Source organism: Pimephales promelas, chromosome 13, assembly GCF_988280905.1.
Source record: "Pimephales promelas chromosome 13, fPimPro1.hap1.1, whole genome shotgun sequence".
Taxonomy (NCBI): domain Eukaryota; kingdom Metazoa; phylum Chordata; class Actinopteri; order Cypriniformes; family Leuciscidae; genus Pimephales; species Pimephales promelas.
In genome coordinates this window covers 22525814-22552427 of record NC_142781.1, presented here as the reverse complement: position 1 = coordinate 22552427, position 26614 = coordinate 22525814, and the positions used below count along the sequence as shown (strand labels likewise).

At 37.0% G+C, this 26614-nt stretch overlaps 1 protein-coding gene across 3 annotated transcripts in view; it reads left to right on the top strand.

Moving 5' to 3' along the window:
- The window catches only part of rgs6 (regulator of G protein signaling 6), a 57043-nt gene that overhangs the window by 20885 nt on the left and 9544 nt on the right, over positions 1-26614 (top strand). Inside the window, exons 1-11 of one of the 3 annotated variants that reach the window (XM_089118639.1) lie at positions 13767-13787; positions 18514-18610; positions 19674-19724; positions 19809-19915; positions 21692-21743; positions 22199-22263; positions 23560-23636; positions 24340-24421; positions 25583-25657; positions 25740-25838; positions 25949-26010. In XM_089118639.1, the coding sequence (XP_088974765.1) occupies positions 19694-19724; positions 19809-19915; positions 21692-21743; positions 22199-22263; positions 23560-23636; positions 24340-24421; positions 25583-25657; positions 25740-25838; positions 25949-26010 (650 nt within the window). In that variant the 5' untranslated portion in view covers positions 13767-13787; positions 18514-18610; positions 19674-19693. Of the gene's footprint in view, positions 1-13766; positions 13788-18513; positions 18611-19673; positions 19725-19808; positions 19916-21691; positions 21744-21990; positions 22062-22198; positions 22264-23559; positions 23637-24339; positions 24422-25582; positions 25658-25739; positions 25839-25948; positions 26011-26614 lie in introns of those variants that run through there. The other 2 variants (XM_089118638.1, XM_089118640.1) reach the window with 2 other exon arrangements.

Genomic DNA, 26614 nt, shown 5'->3' with positions numbered 1-26614 from the left:
TTATTTGTTATTTTGGGGGTCCACGATGGTCGCCTTGTATTCTTCGCATAGCCTTTCCAAACCAACTGTGTTTGTTACCCCCAAGTAAACATGATCAGAACTGCTGTCTGTGGCAGAGCAGGCCAGCAAATCTGTGTGCCTGTTTTTGGCAAGGGAGTAACTCAAGGTCTGGGAGCAAATTAATTGCTAGCTCATGGGGGGACTTCATAGAGGAGAAGATGCTCTCTGAGCTCCATCAATTTATCTGAACAGATGGGTCGATGGAGATCGGGAGGATGAGACATGGACCCATCACGGCTCTGCTTCCCAATACTATTGGATGTCAGGCAGAGAGAAGCCAAGGCTCCTGCCTGCTGGGGTGTTTTCTTCCTCATATCATATGATTTGTTAACGGTGTGCAGTAGGCTGAAATTATTATTTAATGTCCCTGATCAGTCTATTTCTTTTCATTTTTCAAGTTTTCATGGCTTACCAATGGTGACAGGTCATGATGACTAACCAAGACATATAAACAAAATTAGCTATTTGATGAAAAGGCTCTTGCTCATTCAATGAGGATAATGTACTTCATCAGCGGTAAGCAGAGTAGATCCAGGTATTCTGGATAAAAAAAAAAATGAAATAATTGTGTTTATTTTCATTTATAATTTTAATATATATTTGTTTGTCTGAGATACTATATAGACCACATTCTACTGTGGCAATGAGGGATGTGAATAATGTTTTCCTTCTGCGAGCTGTTTGTGAGTCTGTGCACAATAGAGGAAAAAACTGACAAAAAGAGATTTTATGTCGTTCCTCCTGAAAGTCTGAGTGAGATCTAGATGTTTTACATACAAAACAGTTGTGTGCGCTTCTTAGATGGGAGAACTTTTAGGATCGGCTACATTGCCCCAGATTCAAAGATATATTTTATATACACTAGACTAGACTATACTTTACTATTTATTGTTTGAAAGAAATGAATACTTAATTTATCAAGGATGCAAAGTGACCGTAAAGACATTTGTATAATATTGCAAAAGATTTATATGATTTAATGTGCCACATTTCCACAAAAAAAATGTATAGAGCACAATTTATTAATTATGGATAATGATAAGAACTGTTTATTAACCCTTGTGCATCAATTAATAAAAGTTATACTTAGGGCCATAGTGGACAAAAATTTCCACGTCAAAAAACTGTCATAAAATTAGAAGCTTTAGAGCACAGACTTAAGTTTGTATTCAATATGGATAATAAGTAATGTTTCTTAAACACTAAATCAACATAATATAATAATTTCTGAAGGATCATGTGACAAAAGACTGAAGTAATGACACAACAAAAATCACATTTGCAGACTACTTTACTACTACATAATTGTTCTTTTTTGTATACACACATTGGTGTGAATCAAAATAAGGCATGTGCAGGGCAAAATTAATTTGCTCAGTGCTGAGTAATGTTGGTTGTATTTCATTGACTTCTGTTGATTGGTCAAGCTTAGATTTTCCAAAATTGAATCACAGAAGGGTGTTATCAGTCCTTTATTTGCTGTCAATTGAGTCTGATGAGATTGCATTTATGTATGTGCACATGCTGTAAAGGAAGCTTTCACTTTTCCCTTAATGGTTTCCTTTGTGAAAATGTTCGTTTTCCATGCCATTTACCTCTTGGGTGATGGCAATAAATGAGCTAGAGGCTTTTAAAAGGACTGCATAGATCATATTTTGTTTGCTGATCTATTCAGCCCTAATGCATTTGTCAAACACAACTGGTGTAATCTGCTGCTACAACACACATTCCATCACTGCCAAAATGAATGAGATCTTTGAGCTTTGCTGAGGCAGCAGTGTTTCAGGAAATGCACACCAATAATTCTCTTCCTCTCCAATTTATCTGCTTTAACCAGCCTTTGGCTTTGGTTTTCTGTTTGGCCCTTTTCCTCTTTAGACAGAGAATCTAAAGCTGGACTTTAACATGGAGTACCTGTGTTGATGATGCAACGAGGGACTTAATTAGTCGAGGGCTGCGGAGACAGGCTAACGTCTTCCTCCAATGTCTCCAATGATCTTATGGGTCCAGCAAAACCAAAACAGCTTGGAAATCAGTAGGCTTTGGTTTGCATGGTCCGTTTATTAGGCTTATAGATGGGGAGAGGGCATGCTGTAATTGGGCCTCTGAGGGATCTTCTAAGAATAAATGTGAAGGTAAGGTCTCTATCAGAATCATCTACTGTACGCATGGCCTTCCACTCCTTGTGAGGGAGAGTTTCTAGGTAAACAACTCAGACCAGTGGTCTTCAAATATATATGTATATGTTTTATTACAGCTATACATGTTTTTTTTTTTCTACACATCAGGTAAGTGCATTTTCTAGATTTGCATGGTATGGCAGGAAGCCTAGACAAAAGATAAAATTTTACAGTTGAAAGTAGAACTGGGTGGTTTAGATATGCCTAATATTATTATATATTATAATCGGGCTTGCCATGCCAGACTCATTTGGGGAGTTGCATAGGTCCTACTGTGATCTGTGTCCTAATGTGGATTCATTAGCTTGTTCCCCATTCTCTATATGGAGCCTGTTTGCTTGCCTCCACAAGCATGTGGATACAGTGAGGAAAAATGTGATACTTTACAATTCGGTTAAAGTTTGGCGTCAGATCTCAAGATTCTCTGGGAAAGGTGAAATGTTGTTTATGTTGAGTCCAATTTATTTGTATCAGGACTTTGTCCTGGGCATGGATTGCTCAGGATGAGCCAGGATTGGCTCCCTAATGTCCTTCCAACAATTGCGATAGAAGTTTGATCTCCCAAAGCAACACCACTTTGGTTATTTAAAAATTTGCCATTATGTTTTTTTCAAAGCAAAGATATGCACTGAATTCGCCAGCTGTTAGCAATTTGGAGGGTTTCCTCTTCAATGCAACTAATGCTGCTCACTTTTTGACTAGGTTTTTATTCTTCTATACTCTCATGGCTCTGGAATCTTGAATACAATTTCTCACAAATGGGGGAAAGACCTATGCATTGAATAAATAGAAGATGACTGGCAGGAGGCCATTAAATGTGTGAGGTCCACTTTTACCTAACAGGCTCAGAGAAACTCAATATAAGATATTGCATAGATGTAACGCCACATTACATGTAGTTATAATGAATAAAATTGATTATACTACTGTATATCTGCCCTGTGTGTTAAGTGCCACACAGAGTTGGGGACATACTTTCACATGTTTTTGGAGTTGCGAATATATCTGTAGATTTTGGAGCTTAAATGCTTGCGAAATTAACACCATTCTTCAGATAAAATTTAAAAAAGATCCTGGTCTTTTTCTCCTGGGGCTTCCATCCAAGAGGCAAGCAATGACACTTACACTGGATGCAACAGGATACAAACTGTTAGATAAACTACTACTTGTGGCAAGAAAATGCATCCTTATTAGATGGATCAATGATACTCCCCCCTCTGTGACTCCGTGATATAGAGAGATCTTTGCAGTTTTGCCCCATGAGAGTCTGGCTGCGGTGCTTAGGGGTAATGCACAGAACTTTAATAACCTATGGTCCCCGTTTATAGATTACCTCCCTTCGGATGTGAGAAAAATAGTCATGTGTGCCAATTGGGGCTCTCTGGGGTGTGGCTTCCCTCCTTCTGGAGGTGGGCATTGCAACTTTGCAACTTACAAAGAATGGATTATTTTGTGTTCTGATTTTCTTTTCGGTTCCAATTGACATGTATGAGTCTCCTCTTTAGGCTGGAATCTTTTGGTGATAGATTATGTATTGGAAATATTTTAATGTGCCTTAGGTTTTAATTGTTAAACTTTGTGACTAACCTAGTCACGAACATTATTATTCATAATTGGTATTATATTATTGCTACTGTATTCCATTTACCTATTTATTTATTATTTCAAATATGTTTATTAGGGCTTTCAAATGATTAATCGCAATTAATCGCATCCAAAATAAAAGTTTGTGTTTACATAATATATGTGGGTGCACTGTGTATAATTATTTTATATATATAAATACACACACATGCTTGTATTTATTAAAGAAATATTTTCATGTATATACTGTGTATAGATTTATATATAATTTATATTAAATATATATATTTTATATATAAATTATATTTTTTCTTAAATATACATGCATGTGTGTGTATTTATATACTGTATATACATAATAATTATACACAGTGCAACCACATATATTATGTAAACACAAACTTTTATTTTGGATGCGATTAATCGTTTGACAGCCCTAATGTTTCCCATACTTTTTAACGGTTGTGTACCTTTAAAAATAACATTTTAATGAGTACAAAATTAAAACAATTATATTATAAATATATATAATAATTTAAACTTGTATGAACATTTAACAAAATCGGTCATTGTGTTGTGAAAACTTAAGCTTAACAACATAAAAATAAGTAAAACAAGTTGATTTATAGTTATTCACTCTTGTTTCACGGTATTGCTAGAGAAAGTGCACATTCACATGTCTCTCAAGCATTCTGACTAGTTCATTGCTGAAGTTCACTTGTACACTTGTGTTGTTTTGTGCATTAGTTATAATATTAACAACCATTTTCAACATTGTTAAATTGAGCTCAAGCTTTATATCCCATTTACCACAATTATTCTGATTATTGTGCTGTTTTCTTTTATAAGAAGTCTACAAAGGCAAAGCTTGGCCCACATGCATGTCACTTCAAACAATATCGCCACAGATGTATAACAACCACAGGAAATGGATTTGTGGAATGTGGATGTTGTTTGTTTATGCAGGCAAATAATCACATGTCTCTTTTGCAAATAATAGATGAAAGGGTCCCTATTGTCTTGCTGTGCTTCTTTTTTACATTCATGCATTGCCAAAGCATTCTGTTCACTAGATTTTTCATGCTTTTTTTAAGTATTTACTCTTTGCTGTGGGTAGGGCAATATGGCAAAAATATCAGATCACATTTTTTTTCATCACGATTCACAATTTTATTTATTTCTCTTTTGCAACTGACTAAGCAGTACAGCCAAACTAATTTCCCTATTTTGAAAGTTTTAAAACATAACGGACTGTGTTTGTTAACCGTGTTGTGTGTATTTGAGAAGAGCAACAAGCCATGAAATACAGTATAACTTGATTTAGTGCTCGTACTGTTTGACAGCCTCAGAGCTTTAAAAACACATACAAGTAATAAACTTTTAAAAACATAAAATAAAAAAGCGATTGTGAATAACTGCAATTTCACGTGAGCGTAACCCATCCGTGTTATTAACATGCGATTGCGATGTGAATGTGTTTATTGTACAGTATGTTGGAACAGAGGTGCCAGAACTGCAACAGAGAATGCACTGTATACTTCTTCAAAAGCAGATTGTGGAGACATTTTAATCGTTCATGATCAAAAATCGTGATATCGCACACCCCTAGCTGTGCGTTCGGTTTTCTAAATAAGCCAAATTTGTCTTATTTTTCGATCTAGCTTTATTACACATCCCCCATTTGCCTCTGATTTGTGCCATGATTTCTGCGGCCACGGATTTGCAATCCACTAAATGTTTCCGAGCTCTGGCTGAGTGGGACGCTGCCAAGAATCCTTCCCTTTGTATCCTACTTTTATGTTTGGCGGTGGCTGTTTAATGACAATGTGGAATCAGATATTACTGATTTGAACACTGTCCAAAGCAAATGGGGTGGAGAAGAAAGCAGTCCAACTGACAGCGAGCACAGCGTACACCAGCTGTCTCATTTCATCTCACATAACAAAAAAACAAGAGGTCAATATCAAACGTTTTGCTCTGCTTTCCACGGTGTCCCCCTCTCCATTTTTCTTTCCTTAAATCTGAACTGATAGAAGCCACACATCCTACTTTCCCTCTCCTGAAATGAAAGTTGCAGAGAATCAAAAAATGTGCCGATACGCAGAAACAAATTCAATTTCAATCCATGCCAAGGCTTTTCCGGCTGAGTTCTACCCACTCACGACTCCCACATTGTCTGTTTTATCACAGTCTGCTCCATTCATTTCGCTCAGACACACAGAACTTTCTCATTTGAGCTTCTGGAGGTGTGACGCATTTAATGTCAGCAGAGTAATTAGCCGAAATGAAAGCAGTGATTGATATTGGCAAATTTTAATTATAACAGTAAAATGAAATGGAGATCAATATTGGCAAAATTAAATGCAGCGATTGATAATTGAAAACAACAAAATTATATCTGCTGAAAGAAACTAAATCTGTTCTAGAGATTAATGTATTAATGTGTGGTTTACATCTGTGGACCTCAGCTTCATAACATGCTCTGTAAATGTTCAATGTAGTTTTATAATACTTCACTGTAATCAATCACTGTATTTCTAGACAAGGTTTCAGGCAGAGGGTCCACTATTACGTTGGAGCTGTGGCTCTGGGGCTCCCAACCACTGATCTATATAGATCAGTGCTCCCAACACATTGGCTATGTCTGGTTTCATAGAGCTCATGCAGGAAATGCAGGTTTGATTCCTCCTTCTGGGGTTGTACATTTCTGTATTGATTATGCACAATAGTAGAATATAACCTTTAAATCCATAAAATGTGTCATTTGGACAAAAGATTCTTAGTATGAAGAACATTTTAATAATCTATGGAGCCTTTTTTCACCAAGAAAAATGGTTCTCTTAAGAAATTTTCACTGAAAGGAGAGCCAAAAACGCTGCAAAAACCCACTTTTGAAACTCACTCTGAGAGAGGGAACGAGCATTGCGTAGCTTTACGCAGTGGGGAAATTTTACCTTTTGCCAGCGCGTCCCTGCTCTTTGAAAAGAACACTGTGCTGTGAGTGTTGGTTCTCGAGGCGAAAAGGTTGACTTCGGCCTCGCCGTTCACACTCCATATTAGACTGACTGTCTGTGAATTCAGGGACCATTCGCCTAGGGGAGTGTTGCCCCACGTTGCCCCACGTGATAAGACCCTTATTCATCGTCCGAAATCGTTTAAAGCCCTTTTGAACAGTTTGCAGTTTGCAATGAAACTGTCTTTTGGACCTTGAACCATTTGGTTCCCATTGAAGTCCATTATATGGAGAAAAATCCTGGAATGTTTTCATCGAAAACCTTAATTTCTTTTTGACTGAAGAAAGAATGACATGGATAAAATAAAAGTGAACTACTCCTTTAAGAGTATATCGTTCACTACCACTTTGAAAGTAATTAATGCATTAAATTGATCAAATGTGACATTAAAGACATTTATAATGTTACAGTCGATTTTTATTTTAATTAAATACTGTTCTCTTTTGATCTTTCTAAGTACATCACAGATACTATTTAAAATAATATCAATAACCAAACTAATATCAAGGACCACAATTGTTTTCAACATTGATAATAACAAATGTTTATTGAGCACCAAGACAGAGACTTGAGTAATGGTAATGCAAATGGCATTTTAAAATGTATTAAAATATACAAATAGTTATTTTAAATCGTAATAATATTGCACAATCTACTGTTTTCACTGTATTTTTCACCCAATTAATGCAGTTTTGGTGACTTCAAAAACAAGAAATCTTACTGACCTCAAACTTTTGAACAGTTGTGCACATTTTTCTAGTTATGGTAATCTTTGATATATTTAATCAGCAATAAATTGCTTTTGATGATTTTAAACTTTGTAAAATGATTCGTAAAACTCTTTAATCACGAAAAGGTTGAAAAATCCTGGAAAATTGTTGATCAAAACGTAAAGGAACCCCTTTGCCTGACCATCAAATGATTTCCTGTCTCTGCTAATAAATCATGACAAAAACCTCAAATATAATTTTATATTTAGATAGAAACCCAGCCACCTGCAATGCTTTAAAGCCAGTTGGTTGATGGCACTCCTCTGTAAATATTAATGTTGTGTGGGAAAATTGGCATCCTTCTGTTCAAAGGAAAATTGGCAGTGGCATAGCTGTTTATTACCAGAAACATGCTTAATATGGAAACTAGCAATCTAGATTATTGGATGTCTTCAGCTTAATTAGGGAGACTAAAATGAATGGCAATTTAAAGTATGATAATGTATAATGTAGTTATACTACATTCATAAATATGAATTTAATGCATTATCATCTTATAAACTTGTTTGTTGTGTTTAACTAGTGCTAGATGATGGCATTCTTTTTGGACAACATATTCAACAAATCAACAAATTGGACTTTATGTTGCCATGGATACTGTACATATCAGCAGTTCACATGCTATCCTTATATGCATAGTAATCATTTATTTTGTAAGCAAATATAGAAACGTGTTTGTAGCTTGTGATATGGTGGTGGTGAAGAAGGTTGTTGTTGTTTTTCTTCCCAAGATCATCCTGCTATGACATAATTAATGTAAATGAACCTAATCACACTTGGAACTTAGTCAAATTAATTCAAATGAGCAATCTTACATTATTTGATTAATATCTCTATGGCAGGTGTAGCTTTTTCTAGGGGATCTTCAAGGCTTTGGTTTCTCAAGTTTCAAACCTCTTTGAACATGCTGCACTCTCACCATAAATGCCAATTATTATTATTACTATTATTATTCGTCATGTTCTGGTTTCAAAGCTATACATTTCATGATATTTGCATGCAAGTTATTTGTCCCTGAAAGTGCTGTGGAGAACACATGCAATATAAATGCGCTGAGTTGAAGCTATTGTAATTTCTGATATGGTGTCTTGGATGACTTAAAGAAATAGAGAAATAAAGAAATACCGGTTTTATCGACCGCATGGCTTGATTGAAATGCGGGCTTAATATTGTTATTTAAATGAGATAAATGAGATGCACACAAATTTTGGCAATACTACTGTCAATGTCTTTCGAAAGCTTAAAAATGCTGCCCTCGGAAGGACACATTCCATCAAGGTACGTTCGAATCCAATGTTAGCTTCACTTCCTGTCTCCCGCGATTTCGTGATCTGTTCGTTTTTTGAAGGCAGCATAGATGTATCCTTCTCTTCCTTTGATATCCCACAATCCTGCGCTTTCCATTCTGTGACAGTTATGCTTAAATATAAAGATGGCATCTGAAATGTGCAGTTATTGGTCAGTTCGTGTGTGTAAATGTACATTTTTAAAGCACCGTTTTCCACTTTTGATGTAATTTTGACCGCGAACTTAGTATTGTTGTAATTGAATATTGCTTAGTAATCATCAAAAGTCTTTTGATCATTAAACCATTATGTCCTTTGTGCACAAACACTGCTTGAGAAGTCATTGCCAGTCAGCTGCCTAAGATTTTGGATGCAGGCAGCCAGTATGGGTCAGTTGTAATTTCTTGTTGTCTTTAAATTGGAGCTTGCTGAGCTTCTGTCAGCTTTGGCAGTGATTCCTTTTTTTCTGTTCCTGCTATTGTATCTAATTCATGTGTGCTATGTTCTGACAGTGTTAGCTGGATTGCTTAAGGCCCTGTGTAGATGCCACTGCTGTTCAGCTCCAGTGGGCTGTATCATGAGAATCACTGAGATTAGAGAGCAGTGAATTGTTTTAAGGAAATGCTCATGTCTCAGAATCAGTCAACAGTGGGACTGGTGAAAACTTTAGTTTGTTCTTTCTTCACTTTACAGTATATACCATCAGAAGAGTGGCCACTAGCATTGGGAGAAAATGAATAAATGGATGATGAAATTCAGATGAAATCCAGGGTTCAATGTGACATTGGTGATTATCATAAAAAAGTTTTAAAAAAGAGGTGAGGCACTTTCCGTGGAAGTAAATGGAGCCAGTGTTTGGAGCATTTAAAAGTAGAAATGACCTGTAAAGTAGTTTAGTTTAAATCATAATGTTTTCAGTTCTTTTAGTTGTCACATTGTCATGGCAACAAAGTTATACTATAGCGTTTTGTATATAACTTAACATAGAAAAGGTCAGTAAGCAATTTTTTCATACTATGATTGTTAATTTGCACTTTTGCTACTGAAACTTTTACTTCAATTGTAAGTGTACGCCATGAGTGCTGTCAATTGATTTGAACTTGTATTGAACCCTGGAATATTCCTTTCAAGAGCCCCATGCATATCAAGGGTGTGCATTTCCATAAAAGACAAAATCTAGGTTGTTAAACTGTCTCTGGCTTTTTTTTTCAAAGCTTGACAACCCTGTCATCATATTTCCATTAGGAAACACGTCTCACAGCTGCTGTCAAAAGCATTCGCCGTCTCTCTGCAAAGCTCAGACTCTGCTCTTGACCTTCAGGTGATCCAAAAGCAGTCTTACACTAAAGCTTTTTTAACTTTGATTATGAATTTCTAGAAACCTGCAGCAAATAGTTTTAGGTTCGTCTGGCGATTCACACACAGACTTTGTTGCGACTCTTGTAAATTTTTCTAAGAGTTAAGAGTTGACCTCAGGGTTGTGGATTATCCTGTGTGCAAATCTTTTCTGCTTAAGACCAATTTCGAAATCACTGCACCCTGAAACAGTGTACTACAGTGCATCTGAACTATAGCTCTATTACATCACTGACTTACTGAGCATGATTGTTGTTAGGTCTCCATGGGTACTAATATTTCATTCATTTATTGTTATAAGGTACTTACAAAAGATTGGTGAATTTGGCCCAGGCTGCATTGCAGTTCTTTTAAAGCCGTCCAAGATTTGGTGCCCCCTTCTGCGTTGTTACTTTTTAATCTTGAACCATAATAAAAGACTCAAGCCTTAATTTATTATTCAAGAAATTTAACACAGAGCTAAAATAAAGAACATTATGTCATAAGGGGTTTAACATTAATTAGCCAAAAGAATACATTTTTGCATACATACTTTTTTTGAGTTAATTATAGCAGTTTATATGATAATCTTGCATGTGTTTTTACACATTTATGAGTGTGAATGAGTTCTGGTGCAATACACATCTAGACGCCTTAATGAATGTAATCTCATTGCTCTGTGAAAGAGCGTGACATTGTAGCTCGAATGAATTGGTGTTGCAGCCACGAACAGTGCGAAGAACAAAATATAGTGTGGAAATTACAAAAGCTCCATTTTTGGTGACTACATAACATATAGCAACAAAATAAATGCATTTTAGAGTTAAAAGTAAAGTGTTTCAAAGTTATTGCCTGATATAATATTGTCTATTTTTCATAATTAAGCTTAATCATTGTCATATGTGTACAGATTCTCTGTTAAGTATTTCAGATAATGATTTAGTTAAAAGCACAGCAAATAATATATTTTATAATTAGATTTTTTTAGTCATACAAACTCTTGTTTTGAAATCTGTATCTATTGTGAATTATGAAATGATGCATAAAAAAAATCTCATGTCAAAGTACTGTACATAAACGCCGAAATGATCATCTGAAATGACCTCAAACCCCTTGTATGAGGTTTCAAAGAGAGCATAATAGAGAGAAAGGGGTGATAAATAAGGTATAGTTTGGACTGAGGCTTTCCCTCTGGGACTTTCGTTATACTGTTGAGTTTTTTTCAGTCGGCTCTGTAAAGGACTTTGAATCCTTGAAGGCCCAGGTGGAGAGTTTGGATTTAGACATCAGCTTCTGACGTACAGAGAACAGAAGTGCTTTTTGATGAGAGATGAGATCAGCTGAAACCCGCCTTCATGCCTGCTTTTTCATGTCCCAGCTGCATAGCCAGGTGTTTAAAACAGAAGAGCCTCTTAAAGTCATGAAGACCACTCACAGAAAGTCAGAAGTCTGCAGGTGGGTGTCATTTTTAACTCAATTGAGATTATAGGTTGATGAATCTTAAAGGGGTATTTTGTAAATTCTATCAGCTCACTCTAAAGCCCCTTTCACACAGAGATTCCGGAAAATAGGCTACACGGATAATGTGACCCGGCATTTGTCCTGGGATTGTTTGATTTCAGTTCATTCACACTGCCAGTGATTTGTCGGGATCTGTGAGTGCGTTGGATGAGACGTGTAACTTACGCATCGAAAACATGTACAGTACACGCGCATACTGTTCCACAAAGCTGGTGAACGATCTCAGGTTCAGCACGGATGGTGTTTGCAGACATTTGTCCGTCATTTCTTTGTTGATGATGAAATGCAAACATTCTTCTAAGAGCAAGAAGCGCCATCATACCCCTTACAGCATTGGTCCTGGCTTTTGTTCACACAGCGCGCGTTCCGGGACTGATCCCGGCAATGTTACTAGGTCCCCAACCCGGCATCGATGCCGGTATCAATCCCGGGTCGTGTTTGCGTTCACACAGAAGGCGTTCTGGCAATTTCCCGGGATCAACGCGCTGTTTGAAAGGGGCTTAAAGGGTTAGTTCACCCAAAAATGAAAATTAAGTCATTAATTACTCACCCCCATGCTGTTCCAACCCCGTAAGACCTTCGTTCATCTTCGGAACACAAATAAAGATATTTTTGATTGAATCTGAGAGCTGGATCAGTCCTATATAGGCTGCCTAAGGGACTTGCTCTTGACGGCCCATAAAGTCATTAAAGAAAAGGTTTAAATATTCCATGTGCCTACAGCGGCTCAATTATAAGTTTATCAAGCGGCGAGACTACTTTTTGTGCGAAAAAAACATAAATAACGACTTTATTCCACTATTCCATTACTTCCCTATGGGCGCATGCGCGAGAACTGAGACGAGGACGTTCTCATTCGTCTACTTTTTGTTACCGGCTGCTCACCGCTTAGGAGTTTTACCGCCACCTACCGTATAAAATGATGACCCATAAATAAGGCGCTCCGGATTATAAGGAACACTGTCGTTTTTTGAGAAGATTAAAGGCTTTTAAGTGCACAGCGCGCATCTTCCTCTGCTTGTAAACAGAAAGTTTTGCGCTTCCAGCTATATCAGCTCATCATCTTATACGGTAGGTGGCGGTAAAACTCCTAAGCGGTGAGCAGCCGGTAACAAGAAGTAGACGAATGAGAACGTCCTCGTCTGAGTTCTCGCGCATGCGCCCATAAGGAAGTAATGGAATAGTGGAATAAAGTCGTTATTTATGTTTTTTTCGCACAAAAAGTAGTCTCGTCGCTTGATAAACTTATAATTGAGCCGCTGTAGGCACATGGAATATTTAAACCTTTTCTTTAATGACTTTATGGGCCGTCAAGAGCAAGTCCCTTAGGCAGTCTATCTAGGACTGATCCAGCTCTCAGATTCAATCAAAAATATCTTTATTTGTGTTCCGAAGATGAACGAAGGTCTTACGGGGTTGGAACAGCATGGGGGTGAGTAATTAATGACTTAATTTTCATTTTTGGGTGAACTAACCCTTTAATGTTAGTCCAAACCTAATATAGTGTGCAAATCATATTGGATCATACGTATGATCTGAAAACACTAACCCAATACCTAAATAGTATGTTGTTATGGAAATGTTGCTTAAAAATGGTGGACAGTTTATTTTGAATGTGCACCAATGAAAAAAGGTAAATGGGGAAATTTGGGCTTTGTTATTTTTTTCCACCTTATCTGATTACATTCCTTTGGTATTCTTAGACTCTGTAAGTGTAAATATGATCCAGAAGTCACAGTATTAGATGTTATTTGGCAGCTTATGTTCAATTTTCTTACTGCAAAAAGCCTTTTCCAATTAACCTCTTTATGGGCATCTTTCGACCACGTTTCAGAACTCATTATTGTCTCGCTTTGGGGTTTGGAGCAGTCATAACACCACCTCTGAGTATGAGAAATGCTTGTCACGTCAGTATGCGCCTCGGGTAGACGTGGTTGAGTGTCATTCATCAGGACCTGGCTGTGGAAAATCAACAGCATCGATTGTTCACATATCTCCTGCAGGGACTGAGCAGATGAGCCACAGGATGCTGCAAAGGTATTATCATCAAGAGTGCTTCCCATGCTGTTATCTATGGCAACACTAACCTGTCTCACAAACTAACTCATGCTGCTTTGCTACAAAGCCCAACCTTGATGCATCTCATAAGTGCCTTGTTTAATTTCATGGATTTACCTGGCAAGCAAGACAAGCAAGAGCCCTAGAAGATGCTTTTCCACCATCTACTTTGCTTCAGAAATGACCTTGCCTCTTGAGGGAAATCTGTCCTAGTTTTCTCTCTTCTCCTCAGTAAGAGTGCCATTCACATGCAGGGTACAGTGACTTGCTGTAATCAAGTTTGAAAGATGGGCTTGATTGAGAAAGGGCTCTTACGAGTGAAACGATATGTAACCACCCACATATGCCGCTGCTGCTCATTCAAATCCCTCAAAGACAGCGATACAAGTCTTTTTTTTTTAATAGTATGTCATCATCAACATGGTTGTGTTTAAACGAATACGGTCTATACCTGTTTAAGTGTTTTCCTCAATATAATGTGTTTATTTAGTACTCAAGAAAGCCAGAGTGAACATTCCCCGATTAAAGAAATTTTCATTAGAAAAGTGACTGTTGCTTTACCCTCACTCGATTGTTACTGACAGGAGTCCAATCAATGCGCCTCTTTTAAATGTCCTCGTTGATAATCGGCTGTAAAAAGATTTGAGATATTGTTGTCACAGACGACAGAATAGTATTACACTAAAAACACTTCACTGAATTCCACAGAGACCACAAGCATTTCAACAATAAAGTCGCACATTCAGAAGCACTGAAACTTGTTACCGCTGCCCCTTGACATTTATTAATAAATTACATTTGCTACTGAATCACTACATTATATTGCTTAGCAAGAAGGTTATAATGTCGCTGTTTTTTGTAGTAATTAAACACACAGCTTCATGGTAGAGAGACACTGCACAGACACAGGTAATTCACACAGCTCTCTCTCTCTCTCTCGGTAGGCTAATTCATTTACATAAATGTAATAATTAGATCAAATAAATGTTACTTTACTGCACTATGTGTCTGATTTAAAGTGAATACAATGCTAGATCTAAGGAGTGATAACCTACGAAAATAACCATCATTTTAACCCTTACAGTCAAATTTAGCTCTGCAAATGTCAATGACAGCTTTAACATGTACCATGGTGTAAATGGGATATTAATTCACGTCTAGCTGCGCATTAAATGATTTGAATGTACTCCGTGTTGGGCGGCTCTTTGCCTCTACGTCATGTATTAAAATGGTTAAATGCACAGCTAGTGGATTATCCCTTACATTAAAATCATCATTAAAACTTTTGAATCCAATCTTAAAATATATTTTGGACAATATACTGTACACTGAAGAGGTCAATTATGGTCACTAAGGCTGCATTTATTTGATCAAAAATATTGTAAAAACAGTAATATGGTGAAATACGGTAGTACTTAAAATATATTTAATTCCTGTAATCGTAAAGCTGAATTTTTAGCATCATTACTCCAGTCTTCAGTGTCGCATGATCCTTCAGAAATCATTCTATGTTAATTTGGTGCTCAAGAAGCATTGAAAACAGCACTGCTTAATATTTTTTTAGAATTAATGCGTTTTTTCAGGAATTTTTTGAGTTCAAAAGCAGCATTTTTTTTAAATAGATTTTTTTTTTTTTTTGTAAAAATGTACAATTCTTTACTGTCACTTTTGATTAATTGAATGCATACTTGCAACCCCAAACGTTTGAATGGTAGTGTAAATATATTTAAACTGAAAATATATAAAAATGACTGAAAATGCATGATGCATATGTAACTATACTTATGCAACTAACTATACTTATGCAACTAACTATACTTATCTATACCTATACTAACCATACTTATTCATGAAAATGCATTAGTAACTACAGTATATGTAAATATATTTGTCTAAATAAAAATGTCTATTAGCAATATACTGTATTCTTACATAGGACATTATTGTATGGCAATGATTTTCACTAGAATGTGCAGTAACTGAACACCTCATTTGCTCTCCCAGTTGAATAGTTTTTTCTTTTTTAAATGAACTTGTGAAGTAATGTGCCAGGGCTTGTAATTTTTCTTTGGAAAATGTTTACTGGCACTTCCTGAACTGGAGGCTGCTTCAAGCAAGAATGCTAATTGCAACATTTAACACACGCTGCGGTGGCCTCTGAGGGGGACAGTAATGTGATAACCTAATAAGAACTCGGCACAGTGTTTTGAGAGAATATGACATATGTAAGTGCTTTTTGGGATGTACCAACACAAGGGCTCATCCCAAAAAGAGCTCTCTAGTGAGTGCTGCTGATTGTACTGAAATAGAATGACAACCCAGCATGAGGCCGGGTGAAGAGCGTCTTTCAGAGAGATAAGACATGGCATCCGCTAAGTTCATTTAATGGCACTCGCTCTCATTAAGGAAGGATACACAGCTTCACCATGATGACTAGTGCGAATTTGCTCAAAATCACTCTCTCTTTATTTGGGATGGTCTCCATAACAGACCATCCTACTTTAAATAGGGGTGATAAAAGAAAATGTTTTGTTAGAATAAATATTTGATGACTAAAATGCTGCTCACACAGAACATGTTTTTACATTCCACTATGTTGCTTTTTTATATTTTTTTGATGTAAACATGCTCTAGATGAATGTGTTTGACCATTGCACTTGCATCTTTTGCAGTTTCGTGCATGAAATGCTTTTCAAAGCTGAATTTTCAGAAGCCATTACTCCAATCTTCAGTGTCACATGAGCCTTTAGAAATCATTATTATAAAATAAAACAAAACAAAAAAAGTGGCCATCAAATTAAATTATACTCAAAACAAAACAAAAAAATCATATCCTTGACCTTTTCTGTACAGCTCAGTGCCTTGCGTCTTTTAATGTTCTCTGTGAATGGACCCTAAAGGTAGAAGCTGGGGCTCGGGGTCCTACTGGTCAAATCACACTTTATAAAAGGCCAGGGGACCCTAATGGTCATCTGGTCCATTATCCAGCTCTACTTTTTCTTATTTAAACTTTGAATATTGACAAATTAGTGGGCCTGGAAGGTGTTAGGCTGTTGGATAGAAGCCATTTTGCCCACTAAACACAATGTAGCATTTTATCTCTATTGATTTGAGTGTTAAACAGATCACTTTGCTTTGTCTTCCTTTTTTGCCGCTGGGTTTAGAGGTGGACAGTCTGGCTCGCACTGCTGTCCGTTTTGACTACAGCCAGAATCTCTCATGGGACTCAGGCCAACACTCATCGACCCGTTTAGAATAGTTTGCACCATAGACTCATGTTTTAGCCACTTGATAGAGAGCATTAAACGAAGTGAAGTGCTTTTTATGGGCAGAGAGGGGAAATTAGTCTCATGTGGTAATGGATGGAATGACTAGAGTGTTTTTTTGGAAAATGAGGGCAAGTCCTCATGTAGCACAGCTGTATGTTTTGTTTGGCATGGCTGATGATGTACGCACCCTCTTTTTATACTTGAAGTGAAGTGGTCTTGCTTTATTTTAGCAGCGTCGTGTTGTCGGAGGTGGCTTTGAATGTTTATATATAGCTACCGTATGCATTAAAAGCAACCGAGATCTTGCCTCCTACACGGCACGTGCAATAAAAGAGGGTTGAGCGCCACAGAACGGTCATGACAACATGCAATATCCAAGCAGAGAACGGCGAACGCTACCTAATCTCATTATGCTCCCTCTCTCCTGCAAAACTATTAGCTGTTTTCATCAGTGCCGGGATTATTTATAGACTGTAGGTGCAAGCTTGTGTATTCGAAAGGCCTCTGCTTAGACGCGCCTGCGTATCCAGAGAGGAATGAGAACAGATGTTCCCATCACAAGGGAAGGGATCATTTCTGTGGCTTTACAGGATTTGGGGAATAAAAACAGAATGAATACATTTGGCCCATGCTTTGTGTGCATTAGGTACTTGATGCATTTAGTATTGTGAGCAGTAGATGTAGGTGGATGTATTTACACTTGTTATGATTGACAGGTTGGTCAGAATGTGGTGCACATTCCTTGGAAAAAAACAAACTGTAAAATTACCAATTAACCCAATTGGCAGACTTAAAATGAAACACTGTGCATTCAAAGTGACAGCTTTCTGGTGTGAAACAGCTGATTACTGGTTTACTACATTGAGTATTTCCTTTAATATCAGCCATGAATCACACTATGAGCGCATTACAATTTAAAAGGACTGTTTTAATACATTTTTATATATATATTAAAATACATTACTCCAGTCTTCAATGTCACATGATCCTCCAGAAATATTTCTCACAGAAATAAATTACATTTCAAAATCTATTTAAATAGAAACCACTTTTAATTTGTATTAATATTTCACAATTACTGGTAAACTGGCAATTTTAATTGGCAAGCATTAAAGACTAGTCTCAAAAACAAACAAATCTCTGAATTATTCCAAACTGTTGACTGGTAATGTATTTAATGGTTATTAGGAGTGAGCTATTGAAAAATAACACAAATTAATGGTGTTGATAAATAGATGCACAAATCATTGTGTTTGTATTCTCTACTGAATTGAACATGTATACAGCAAAAAATAGACTGTGTGGAAAGTCTTCAGTTAATTCCTGTCAATATAGGCAACTGAAATAAAAGTGAAGCAGATTTAGACTGTGGCTACAGTATGAGATGTGAGTCTGCCAAACTAACTAGACAGATTCTTTCTTCTCTCGTCCTGTAGATTGAGGACATTATCACACGCCTCCAAGATGAAACTGAAGGTGTGCCAGTCAGAACGGTCAAGAGCTTCCTGTCCAAGATTCCCAGCGTTGTTACAGGTATACTGGCAAGAATATGGGTGGAACAGTTTGTGTCTAAACTGGTGTGTTATTTGATCGATGTCAATGGTGACGTGCCTACAGTGTTGTGGGTTTTTCAATAGTCGTTGTTATAAAGTATGTATGAGAAAATGCAATACATTTTAACTGTAGCAATTGATGTGTACGTCACACTTTTGAATATTTTCTAATCAATATTTTCTGTAAAAATAGTCAATATATGAGTGCTAATGTGGAGATAGTTAATATTGGTTTTAAGTCATTTCATTTCACAAGCTTACTTGCTTTAGTTCTCCCCAAAAATGTGTCTTTTTCAGCCTTTTGTTTTTGTGATTTTCTATTTTAACTGGGGACTTCTTGTATGCTATCAGAATTATTATTAGCAGTCCGGCATGATTGTTATTCTGCAAGCGATTGTGAATGTACATGATTTAAATATTTATTTCAAAAGTATTATTCATTTCAGTTGGGTTAACTTTTTAATGAGAAAAAAGTTACTGAGTGTAACTTTTTAAATAGCAATTTTCTTGTTCATCTAAGTTGTTGATGCATTTTAAAAAGAATGTATATCAATGTCTGTGCTGATAAAATATACACAGGGTTGTGCTGAGTTTCTGTTTGCCCGGGCATTTCACAAATCAGAGGGTAAATTCAGTGATAGATACGGAGCCACATGCCCCGTGGTCTCCACCGATCCAACTAACCACTTTAACTTTCACAGTTTCCTAATGATAATAAATACTGGGAGAGCAGTTATTTGTTCTTAAAAGCCCTTGAAGAGAATAAACTTGAAGATATGGCTTGATCTGCTCACATCGCTAAACACATTTACTACAGTGAGCGGCTCTAAATGGATGCCCGCAGGCTCGGTTAACTAATAGCTTATTTGGAACTAAAACGTTATGTTGTACATGATTGAGGTGGTGCTCATGTAGATTTAGCTTGACTGATCTGACATGCACTGAATTATAATCCACTGTGGTGATTTTGTCTTGATATCAATGCTTTGAGAAGTGAATGCATGTGGAAAGAAGGTGATCTGTTTCCCCTTTTTAAACTTCAGGTTCAGACATTGTTCAGTGGATGATGAAGAATCTCAACATAGATGATCCTGGTAGGTCCTGATCTGAAGAAAGATACACATCTTATTCATGACTGCAATAGGTTGGGAGTAAATCTTTCATTTCTGTATTGACAGTGGAGGCCATACACATCGGCAGCCTGATCGCTGCCCAAGGCTACATATTCCCCATCTCTGATCATGTTCTCACCCTCAAGGATGATGGGACATTTTACCGCTTTCAGGTGAGCTTATCTGTCTACCATTAACCAAATAAGTATCATGTGGATTGTATCCTGGCAGCTGTGGTTTCCAGGATGTGATCTTGTTTCACTTAAGCACTGCTGAGATTCTGAATCTACTGTGTGAAAAACACAATGAAGAAGCTCCACTGACCTTTACACCTGCTGAACAAATAGGATTGTGTTTGATCAGTGCAGCCGCCTTATGAAGCTCTTCATTATTGACAGCATAGGTCAGGCGGTATATTAACAAGATTTATTTAACATATTGTGTTGTGTACATGTAGACTTCATAACACTTTATAGTTTTAGTCACCAAGGACACATTAAATCGATCAAAAGTGACAGTAAAAAAAACATTTATAATTATAATTCTCATATTTAACATTTTTGCTATTTTTACAGGATGTTTTACTGGAGTAACACTGTAGTCCTTTGACTGCCAAATCTTTAAAAGGGCCCTTGACAAAAAAAAATTGCTCAACATCAACAATACACAGTTAAAGTACCAAAGTATCCATGTTTTAAATAAATGTATTAAATTCAACCCTCAAAATTTTTAGAGGAAAAGCTAAATTCTCAGATAATGACAAAGCATGATACAGTATCAATAAGCCAATTAATGAATAAGTGGCTTTAAGTATTATGCACTTACAATGAAATGAATAATTTGATACAATGGACTTATTGTGTACATACATGTTTTCACATTGTACTTATATTTTGAAAATACCTGCATATAATTACATCTGTAATTAATTTATGCAATTACATTTGTAATTACACTGTTGTACACCTTAACCTACCCTTAAACCGACCCAAACCACACACACCTGACCCTAACCTTACCTGAATCAGACCTCAATAGCAGAAAAAGAGTTTTACAAAACAACCTGAACACAATGAGTACATTGTACATATTTTTCAATGTAACATAGTACTTAAAGCCACTTAATATAAAGTGGGACCTGAGTTTATTTTGTACATTCATTAATTACTCAGTGTTTCTCTGTTTCCTGGTAGTATGGCTCATCAGCTCATTGCTTGACAATAATGATCTTTTGCCGCCTGTAGTCTATTTGAGTGGCTCCACGAAGGCGAGAGAGTTAGTTCAGTTGGTAGAAATGTTGTTAATGGCTTTCATAACATGAATATCTTTATATAATATCTGCGCAAAGCAGAATCATCATTTCACCATCAACTTTGGCTAGTAGGTAAAGTAGCAGACAAGAAATTCTTAGTTCTTTCAAACTCACCTGATTTAAAACAAAATCCAAGTAAATCAGTGAAGTAGTAACTGACAATCCTTCAGTAATCGCTTCATCTGAATATTCAGAAATGTTCTAGATCAGCGGTTCTTAACCCGTTTGACTCAAAGGCACCTCACTTTCAAACATAATGTTCAAAGACCACCATATTGACCTCTGGTATTCAAAATATTTTTTTTTATTAATAGAAATTGATTTCCTGTAGCTCAAACAGTAGAGTGTTGACACTTGCAGCGCCAAGGTCATAGGTTTGATTCCCATGGAAAGCAACAACAACTGATAAGAATGTAAATGTGTACCTTGAAATGCAATGCAAGTCACTTTGGATAAAATCGTCTGCCAAATGCATAAATGTGAATGTCAGCTCAGGTTGATGTATTATATATTTTGTGAGAATATTCAAGATTCCAGGTTCAGAATAGATTCTCTGTGTACTTCAAATAAAAAGATCAAGCTCATACTCAGGAATTCTGCCTACTAATCACTCTCTCTCTCTCTCTCTCTCACCCAGGCTCCATACTTTTGGCCCTCTAATTGCTGGGAACCAGAGAACACAGACTATGGTAAGAGAGGGACCCTGCTGGGCAGACTCCCAATGACGTAAGAGCACACCAAGCCTTACCGTACATGTTTTTCAGAGAGCTAATATAACTCATAACACTGAACACCCCGTCCTCAGCCCACAGTCTGCTTTCTCAGGATTATTACAGCTCTGTTGAACAGTGAGGGAGAACTGCAGATCAGTAGGTGTTTGAGAATGAGAAGATGACTGTGGGCAGATGTTTACTGATGGTCAATGGTGACTCATTCACAGTGCCTACTGTCTGTAAACTGGCCAAGCAGAGATGATAGATGCAGAGAAAGCACAAAATCCAATCAAGGTCTTATGCTGGATGTGTTTGTAGGGGCGGGATTATACATGACGGTTGATAAGGCCAAATCTCTCATGACCTCTTGTCTGTTTTTCTCGTCTCTGTCTGTCTGTCTCTCTCTCCCCCCTTTCTATCCCCTGTCACAGCCATCTATCTGTGCAAGCGGACCATGCAGAACAAGACCCGGCTGGAGCTGGCGGACTATGAGGCGGTAAGTGAGCCACTGCGGTGACAGCCGACAGAAAAAATGGAAGCAGTGTGTTTTGCCAGCATAGGAGCATTTCAGTTTGGATTCTTGTGGTTATTGGCAGATATGTCGAGTTGCTTTTAGACCTGAACGCACTGATTGTGAGCCCTTGTCGTTGAGCATTAAACTTGAAGGGTGTCATTTTTTTCAATGATACTTTCTCCTCCATAGCTTAATGTACTGAGATAGCGATATGTACGCCATTTGTAGATTGTTTTGAGACAATATACTCAACCATAAATGCATAAATTACTTGAAGTGACAGTCACAGAGTATCCTGAGCTGTGATGTCAAAGAGGGAAAATAATCAATTTTATGCTTTTAAGAGTCTTGCGAAATATATTGGGCTCTGTCAAAACAGCTGCTATAAGAAATATTTTGTATTATTATACACTACTGTTCAAAAGTTTGAGATCAGTAAGATAGTTTTTTAAAGAAATAAATACTTTTATTCAGCAAGGATGCATTAAAGGAGGTGGTAAAATGCCATCTTCACAAGAATAAAATAAATCTCTGACGTCCTCAGAGTGTGTGTGTGTGAAGTTTTAGCACAAAATACCCTACAGATATTTTTATATAGCGTGTTAAATTTGTCACTTTTTGAGGGTTTGCAAAAACGCACCGTTTTGTGCCTGGCCCTTTAAATGCAAATGAGCTGCTCCAAAGGGCGGGGTTTCAAGAGCTCCTATGTTAACAGCTGCAATTTCCTCTTATAGGAACTGTTGTGAGATGCACACAGAGTGACTTTCTATTGCATGTGAAAAGATGGATGCTAAAGTTGAGCTGACTCACAAATGTACTCTTATACAACCACTCTTCCTCTTCTCAACATAGACTGCGTGTCCCCGGTTTATGCACATTTTAGGGTTGGTGATGTCCGTAACCCTGGAGAAATGTTGTATAATCCCTACCAGCCGTTTGTTGTAGTCCTTTTCTTTAAAAGCAAATATCTTCCTTTGCTTTGAACTTTGAGCGTTGTAACTTTGATAATGTTGTTTATGCTCAAACAGCAACATTACATACAAATTAAAGTTATAAAAGTGAAATCATTCTTTACCACCCCTTGAAATTGATAAAAAAAAGTGACAGTAAAGACATTTATAATGGTACAAAAGCTTTTTATTTCAGATAAATGCTGTTCCTATTCATCAAAAATGTACTGGAAAAAAAAAATTCTACATTGTTTTCAAATCACCAGATTAGGACTGATTCCTGAAGGATCATGTGACACTCAAGTTGATCTCTGTCTCTTTCATTCAGGAGAATCTAGCGAGACTACAGAGGGCTTTTGCCAGAAAGTGGGAGTTCATCTTCATGCAGGCTGAGGCACAGGTCAAGTAAGTGCTGTTGTCAGGACAACTAAGCAAACACTTGCTCTTACTCATACCTGCTCTCTCCTCTGAGATCTACCCTTTGTATTCAGCCCACACACATTCACACAAAGACATACGTATATATATATATACACACAAAAACTTATTATGATGTAACATAACAATATTGCAGTCAGATGTGTAGTTGTTGGGGGCGAGACGTATTAGCATGTGCGTTTGATTTGGAGTGGTTCTCATCGATTGAAGCAGTTTCGCACTCTTCAAACAGCAGCTGAAGAGCCTCATCTGATGGCCGAGGGCTGCAAACACAAGTCAACCCTGCTGAGATTTTTGATCATCAGTCTGTGTCTATCACCACACTGTCTGCAGTACCCTTCTCAAGACGAAAGCCCCAATTTTGTGGAGAGAGAGAACAGGAGAGAGGAATGAGTCTCAGCGCTCAAAACCAGGATCAGTGAGAGATAGAGAGAGCAATGCAGCAAATGTCAGTTACGTAAGAGTGAAGTGGCAGGAATGGAAATGAATTAGCTCTGCTCGCAGGCAGGTTGCAACTTTGATGAGCACAAGGGCTTTGCTCTTTGTCTGTTTTAACGTGTGATGCTGGAGGTGTGTGTGTGTGTGTGTGTGTGGTTGGGGGATTGGGAACGTTTCCTGCTCTCTGTTTAATATTAATGTCTTGCAGCTTTGTGTTTCTTTGATTTTGTAGGATCGACAGGAAAAAAGACAAAACGGAGAGAAAGATTCTGGATAGTCAAGAGAGAGCCTTCTGGGATGTTCACCGTCCTGTGGTGTGTGTGAGGGGTGGATGTGGATCCAGTGTGGGATGGGTTGCTGTGTTTCTTTGTTTGAACTGAACAGATCAAATAGGCACACTGTAAAATTTAAGTACTTGAGACACCATTTGTGGTTCTGTAGATTAGCACTTTGGAAAACCTCAAGGCTCATTTTAAAAGGGCAGTTCTTGCTAAATGGAACACAGAAGTTCCTGCTCAATCTATGTTGATGCTTTAGTAAATAAAAATGAGGCACTTTGGGGCATTTCAAAGCAAATACATTTTGAAGTTTCTTGAGTACATAAAAGGATATTTGAGGCAACTTCAAAATATCTGCTGAACCCCAAAATAATGTTAAAAAAATCTGCTCTGATTCCTTCAGATTTGTGCAAATTAGTGCGTTTTGGACAAAAATATTTTTGAAGCGGTCAAAACTAGTTTCTAATATCATTTGTAGTACTGTAAATATATTTAGTACAATAATATTCAATTTTGTTAACATTTAATGCATTTGGTATTCTGAACTGAACATTTTACAGCATTTATTATTTAGCTTAATGTGAATTTATAAATATACAAAATAAAAATACAATTTAAACATACTTGAATTGTTAAAATGCGTAGAAATCAACATTTTAGAATTAAAATTCTGTCATCATTTACTCGACCTCGTGTAAATCTGTGAATTTGTCTCGTGTAGAAAGCAAGATACTTTAAGAAATGTCTCAGTGTTTTTTGTCCATACAATGGAAATCAATGGGAACCAAAACCAGCATTATTCAAATATATTATTTTGCGTTTCACAAAACAAATAAAGTTATACTACTGGTTCGGGATGACATGAGGGTAAGAAAATGATGGCAGAATTATATTTTTTTTATTTGGTGAACTTTCCATAAACCGATTTCAATATATGTTGTAAAAGTAGCCTATTATTCATGGCTTTTTTATTTTAGTTATTCCATTTACTAATATTAATGAATAGAACCCTGTTCATAAGTGTTATCGAATATTTTAACTTTATAGGTAACACATTAACATATTTTTTAAGGGAGGAAAAAAACAGTATGTGTAATTATTGGGTGCAGCAATTTGTGTGATTGATGATCATAGTGGGAAATTTGCATATCGTATCAATTTTTAATAGCTATATTTACATATGATTGTTATTCACAGCCTGGGTGTGTCAACACCACAGAGATGGACATCAGGAAGTGTCGCCGTCTAAAGAATCCTCAAAGAGTGAAAAAGGTGCTGATGCTGTATTAATGTGTGTACTGTATGTATGAGACAAATGGTTGTATTGTAAGCCATCTTTGTCTCTGTTTCACAGTCAGTGTATGGGATTGTGGATGACACACAGACTCAGAGTCCTGTACACACACCCTCACAGCAGAGCCACAAGGACACCAGAGAGGACGTAGAGAAAGAGGTCTGTGCGAAGGATTGTTGTGAATTTGATTCTTGACAGTCTCACTGTGGCTATTATTATTTAGCACAGATCACTCACATGCTCAAGTGGAGATGCTCTGTCTTTTTCAGATTCTTTTCTTGAACACTCAGTTGGATCGACACTGTATGAAAGTGTCCAAAGTCGCTGATACGTAGGTCCTCTTTTTTGTTCTGTCCATGAAACTCAAACTTTTCTCATCAAATGTCAATACATGCAATTAAAGGGATAGTTCACTTTGAAATTAATTTTTGGTTTGTTTTAGCTTACCTCAAGGGCATCCAAGATGTAGGTGTCTTTGTTTACGCAGTAGTTTCAATTTTGATATTTTAAGGTCAAAATGTTCTTGTCTATCAGTCAAATAATGATGGTATATGGGTCTGTCAGTCATATAATGGAGGTATATGTCCACCTCAAAGAGCATGCACAGAGAAGTCCAAAATAAACTGTAAGTACACATTGATGGCCTAAGACATGGCTGTGGTTACAAGAGGTAAAAACGATATAAATACTGTTCATTTTCTCACACAAACCACTCGTTTCGTGTCTTAGGCCATCAATGTGTACTTACATTTACGAGTCATTAAATCATGTTTAATTTGGACTTCTCTGTGCATGCTCTATGAGGTGGTGACCATAGACCTGCATTATATGACTGACAGACAAGAACGGTTTGACCTTAAAGTATCAAAATTGAAACTAGTGCGGAAACAAAGACACCTACATCTTAGATGCCCTTGAGGTAAGCTAAAACATAC